At 37.4% G+C, this 6,533-nt stretch overlaps 1 protein-coding gene across 2 annotated transcripts in view; it reads right to left on the reverse strand.

The window, feature by feature from the left end:
• Positions 1-4,550: 4,550 nt before the first annotated feature.
• Positions 4,551-6,533, reverse strand: part of CAMKMT (calmodulin-lysine N-methyltransferase) — a 211,953-nt gene continuing 209,970 nt past the window's right edge. For both annotated transcript variants that reach the window (XM_079299075.1, XM_079299076.1), the window contains exon 11: positions 4,551-6,533. This exon is cut by the window's right edge and continues 76 nt beyond it. In XM_079299075.1, the coding sequence (XP_079155201.1) occupies positions 6,532-6,533 (2 nt within the window). In that variant the 3' untranslated portion in view covers positions 4,551-6,531.

Genomic DNA, 6,533 nt, shown 5'->3' on the forward strand with positions numbered 1-6,533 from the left:
AGACCACTGTTGAAATAGAAATGGGAGGCTTTCCATCTAAATTAATTTTCTTTTTTAACTACCAAAGCCACTGCACAGAATGCTGCAGCAACTTCAGCAACTGTCTTGGTTGCACACCAAGGATTTCACAGAGAACATGTTAGAGGGAATCAGAAAGCAGAGAAAAGGTCACAAATAAGCACCTTAGGAACAATGAAAGCTTTTCTCCATGTAGCAGTGGGAGAGTTGCTAGAAAAACTGAAAAGGTATTAATCAGAAGTGGCTATAAATCCTCTGGAGTTTTGCTCTTATAAAACTCCTCAGAGAAAGTCTTGAAGGAAATGCAGGTCAAAGCCCAAAAAAGCTCTTGATCAGAGATTGCTGGAGGAAAATCTTCCCAGATGCCATTTAATAGGCAGCAATCACCCCAGGAGTGGGAAAGCCAAGTACGCTTGAAACATGGTTGCAGTTCCTAATAGGCCTTGTCACACTTAAGGCACTGCAAGCTCCATCCAACGAACAGCTGAAGCTGGCTGGCGATTCATAAAGCCAACAGTTTAAAGTTTATTATGATGAAAGCACTTAATGACAGCCATCGCTAGGGGCCCATCATTTATAAAGCTGTGCTGAGTATTAGACATGTAGCATGACCACCAATTTTATGTCACAATTGCTACCATAAAATGACCTTTGGTGATTTTTACTGCATGTGGTGGACAGCTCTTCTTTTACATTAGTGCTCTGTGGCTTTTCTTTGCAGACTATTATGCTGTCTAAAGCTTATTTGGCACTGTCGTGAGTCTCAACCCTTGTTATTACCCCGAAGGCCTGTCTAAAGGAAAACTCTCATGTTCTATTATAGCACTCCAATAATTTACAGATCTTACCATCCTTGGTTAGCGTCATAATTTAGTGCAGATATTCCTTCATTGTTACCACATTTAATAAAATCCCTCAGTTTCTAGAGACTGCACTAAATTTTGTATCTGGGCCACTAAAAAGCATATGCCTTCGTATTATGGAGACATGGACAAGGGGTTTTAATTTTTTGTTGTCATTTGAAAGGAAGGGGAAGCAATTGCTGTGAACAGTAGTTAACCTGGGAGAAATCTCCTTAAAACCTTAGGTATAAATGCTAGACATCACACAAACACCAGACATAATTTCAGTGCATAATGCACAAACATGCATTTGCATGTGAACAATATTACTTAATTACCTTTCAATTTTTAGACTGACTTTGTATACTTAGGAAGTGTCTGAATATACCAGCACTTTACTGTCCTGATGCAAAGCATTACCAGTAAAGTAGTCTGTCCATGCTACAACACCTTTAAATTGTATATATAATTTCATAAATGATATAAAATCTATTTCTCCTCCATAAAAAAACACACTAACATCTCACACTGCAATCTTGAAAGGATTTAAAATATGTGATTTCTGCTAGTACCTACTGTATTGGGTTTTATATAAAGCTTTTTTCAATAAGGTAAATTGTTACATGACAAACTCATCTTCCACCATTATCATCTGCTGTTTGTGTTTAACAACAGGAGTCCTGGTCTAACAAAACTGTTGTAATGGCTGTACAAATTACTCAGCTGAAAGCTTTTCACCAAACCAAACAGTATTAATCAGCAGTTCTTATGAAGGTGCTAATTAAAAACAATTTTCTTCCTCAGTTTGCAATACTAAGCCATCTTCATTTGCACAGTTTCCAATATACAGCTACTGTATACACTCACACTTCAGGGCCCCTATTAACTATTGAATCTCCTATTACCTATTTTATTACATTCCTGTCTCCCAAGTTTCGAAGCTTGTTGACATTTCAGAAGTCACAGCATGATATGTTTAATCATTTAAAAAGTACATTAATTGGAGTCAGAGTCAGGAAAAAATAGCAGGTCTTTTAGCATGCAGGCTCTGTCAGGGCACAGCACAGTCTGAATGTTCAAACCCTTTCTGCGAGCATAACCCATCACCCAGGGGCAACATTTCACAACCGAAGGGGGACGATGCCTAATGCAGACAGCCGTCATTTTTTTACTTGCTTTTAATAAGCAATCTTCCACAAGTGATACTGTTTTGGTTATGTGCAGGGAAATGCACCCAAAATTAAAGATACTTTCTGTTACCAAAGGCCTATCTCTCCTTTGCTGTTGTCAGCCACAACAGCTCTTTGTTTTTAGGGGCTAGGCATCTGTTGAGTTTAACCCAGATTCGAGGGTCAAGATGTTTCTTCTCAGGCTGTGGAATGCCATCTGGACTAACGCTTCGTGCATCTTCCCTGTACTTTCCACACACTTTACACATGAGAAGACAATGAAGATCCAATGCCGCTGTTGGACAGCTATGGAAAATATCCAGCTTTTACCCAGCCACAACAATATGCTGGGCTTTTTGGCAGCAAGCCAGCTGCTGACTAAGCAAGGAGCTGTAACAGGCTAAAGCCTTTAAAAAAGGGAAAGAAAAGTTAGGTTTGTTACATTCAGCTGTTGGAACAGGGTCCACAGGTTGGAGAGGGAGATGGATATTGCAGTGAAGATGCAGACATGGATCTCATAAAATCTGGGGTCAGTTCGAGAGAGCATTCCCTGATTTCTGAATTGCTATAGGCAATGGAGACAGCAATACTGGCTGTGCCTCAGGTTCCCCCCCTAGGAGGAATGGGCATTATTTAGGGGGCCCCCTTTTATTTACACATTCATCTGCAAATTCACTAAGTCATGCATTGACCGTTTTTAAATTTTATGGGGTTTGAATCAGGGTGCCCTCATTTTGATTGCATTAAGTTAGTGCTGTTGCATTGCAGATGAGAATCATATTGAAATTAACTTTCAAAATAATCTTTTGATTACAATGGGCTTATAACCAGTGTTGGACTACCAATTTGTGGCAGTGGAGACACCACCTTAATGAGACTCAAGACAATATAAAAAGAGAATAAAAAGATAGAAGGCAACAAAATTGCCTCTTTCTGAGGAAATAACATGGGATGACCAGGCTGTGTACAAAACATTCCATACATAACCATCAGTGGATACTGTCCCAGCACTTTCTGTCAGTTTCTCAAAACATTTCAAAAGAGTTAAAGAAATTTGCAGATTGACATCACTGTTAGAAATCCCTACCTTAAAAAAGAAGAAACCCACACATTGGGGGAAAAAAAATAAAATTCAGGCTAAACCACATGTTTATAATTTGTCCTGTGAAAAAACAAGGACTTGGTTATCCCCCTCTTGCATTAGAGAGAGCGGGTAATAAAACACAGTGCTGTTTGACTTGCATGTGTTGCTGCCTTTTTCCTCTTCCCTCACCATATCAGCTGTGCCACCTGCCATATCAAGAGGAGGATCAAAAGCTCCACCCACTGCATCCTCTTTTGTTCAGGGAGCAGCGAAGGAGAGTTGCAATGGAGATGTAACACTTGATAGACTGTGTGTAGCCAGGCTCAAGATATAAAGATGCTTTTTGTGGGGGAATATACAGCTTTTCTCCTTGTGCAAACATGTAGCCATTAAAGCCACAGGAAAAACATGAATGACTTGTCTAATAAGGATTTTGAAGCTGGACTGGTACCTGGGATACCAAGTTCTCCTGCTGCATCTCACATTCTTAAGACATTTTTTGTTTCAAATCGAATTTATTTCCTAAATGGGAAGATTTTTCCCAATGTTCCAGAATGCTATCAGATGGGACTTGTTTGCAATTTTTAAGCAAGGCTTTGCTTAAAAAGCAGGAAATGGAATACTTTCTTCTTGATCTTTCATATGATGAAGACTACACAACTAACTGTCAGTGGCACCAGGTGCACAAGAGCTATGCCCAAGGATTGGATGTCCACAAGAATATCATTCCACTCCACCATTTTCTCTCTGAGAAAGAAAGAAGACACAGTGCTGTAAGAGTTACCAAAATACATGAAGGAAAACTTCTACCAGCCTAACATTTCCATTCTCTTGCACTGTGTCATTCAACTTCAAATGCTTTGCAAACACAAAATAATTAAGCTCAATATTCTCTCACAGAACACTCTAAATTATATCATTAAAAATATACCAAGTATCAGAGACCAGTTAAAACATATGACATAAAAGGCTCTGATACATTTTATAGGCATGATTTGACAAACTGCCTAACATTTTCTTAGCAAAGATATTTGATGTATTAATAAACACTGTACTTTTATTAAAATTTAAGTGCTCAGAAACAATTCAAATACCTACTAATGCAAGCAACTCACAGATGTATCTAAAAACAACACTCTTAGTGCCTCATGTAAATCCCATATTTGTGACTTTTCAACACCCATGTTAAAACAAAAAATCAAAAAGAGAACTTGTTTATGTACCTCTAAAATGTGTACATGCACCAAACCTGCAAGCACTTATGTAGATGAGTAACTTTACTGCCTGTGGAGCTCCAATATGAGTTTGCAGGATGAAGCCTAAATGCATCTTTGGTAAACAAGCCATCAATTACACACTTTAGGGACAGCAGCACCTGTGCAAAGCCTTCAACTCAAACGACAGACACTAAAGAAATAAAAAGCAATTATCGGCTACTAATTTGAGTAAAACTGTTTTCTTCTTAGAGCTAAAATCACAATTTTCAAATGACATTGCTTCTATTTTTGGCAACTAATGATCTTTATTAGATTATTGTACAGCAGACATTCAGGTCCTCTCAAAAATAAAAGGTTCACAAATTTTAATCTGTGCTATTTTCCACACTGCTTTGTCGATTATGAAGATTTTCTTGTACATGCTTTTAGAGAAACAAAGGCACTGCTGTGTGGGACAAACAAAACAAAACTAATTACACTAAAGCCATCTTCACAGCAATTTCAAATTACTCCTAAATGCTTTTAATTTCTTACTACACAAGTATTTTCCAACTGGAGTTTGAATATGAAACTCATACCAGCTATACTACTCAGTTCTAGGATAAATGGTTGGTTTGCATTGCCCCTGGTCTTTATCTAACACCGAGAATAGGCTGCTTTTTATCAAAAGAGGAATAAATTGCTGTTATTGTGATGTTAGCCCATCACTTGGCATTGCAATTCAAGTTTTTGTGCGAAAGAAATGTATGATCTAACTGCGACTTGACCTATGCCTTCTGAGATCCATCTAGGTGCTCTAATGGAGCATAAAAAGTACTGAATACAAGGACGTGCAAACTGCTGGTGAAGAAATTTATTTGGGAAGAAGCAGGGAGAGCAAGGAACTTTCAGGAGTTTGTGGTTTACATGATGGCCAATTTGTTGAATATGGAAGAATTCTTACGCTCAAATTGCAGTTCTTTTAATTAATGAATTTCAGCAGGATTCTCTTGCTCGCAACTAGTACCTTCCTCTCTCAGCCATGGTCTCTGTCTCTCCTTTTTCAATATTTTAAAAGTGTTGTGGTTTAAAGACTGCTACTGAGAAGTCATTGAAACAGCCTGTTAAACTGTTAAGAAATCAGATACTGCTCCTGTTTCTTTGTAGGATTTTTGTCTTTTCCAATACAAGAAAAATCACATTAAGTATATATCAAATATATGTGCCACAATATATAACCATATAAACTAATTCAAGGGAGATAGTTTGACTGCATCATAAACTCTTTAGTTCTTACACTGTTTCTTGGAATTTATAAAAAAAAAGCATGTGTTTTTTTGACAGCAGTTTCTAGGATAGTAGCATTTAGATTTTAGTCCTGATAAAGACTCACTTTCCATTCATAGTCAGAACCTAAATGTGCTCTTCTTGTACCTAAACAGATAATAAGCACTCAGCACACTCCCCCTTCTTGACACAACACACTGAGACTAATCACACATAATTGGAGAGGAGGAGCAGAGGGGCTGGGCAGGCTATTGTGTCCAAAGGACAAATGGTCAGTTTATGAGGCTTTTGTCTGATGCATAATTTCTTGTACATCTACAGGAGGAAAAGTCCTGCTGGAAAAAAACATACATACACACATGTAGAAAAGGAGCCTTCAACACTAAAGCAAATGAGGACATTTCAATCATAGATAGAAAAATCAACAGTGGAATTAAGAAAAAAAAAGGGCAGAAGAATACAAGCATTCAATAGGTGCGCTTTTAGAAGATCTTCAGAGAACTATTTCCTTACTAATAAAGTGTCAATGCACTCACTTCTTTACAAGCAGTTATCTAAGCCCACAAAGTATATTATCCATATATTTTCAAATACATCTCAAAATGGCATTTAAAGAGATCAACAAAGTACATGCAAGCTTAAAGGCACATTACACCTTTGTTAATGCATACATGTGAAATCTGATCAGTTTAAGGCTGGAATATAATTGGAAAAATACTTCTAAAATGATACAAAAAAAGATGTCCCAATGTTTATACCCTGCAAAACAAGCCACAATATCTTTCTCAGGATTTACATTAGAAATATTTCTCCAATGATGATTTAGGGACATAAATGGGGGAAAACGAACATTCCACATTCACTGATCATTCACACACATGGATTAATTTTCAGCAGTCCATCTTAAAAAAAAAAAAAAAAAAAGATGTAATCTTCT

This window comes from Erithacus rubecula (assembly GCF_903797595.1).
Source record: "Erithacus rubecula genome assembly, chromosome: 2".
NCBI classification, from domain to species: domain Eukaryota; kingdom Metazoa; phylum Chordata; class Aves; order Passeriformes; family Muscicapidae; genus Erithacus; species Erithacus rubecula.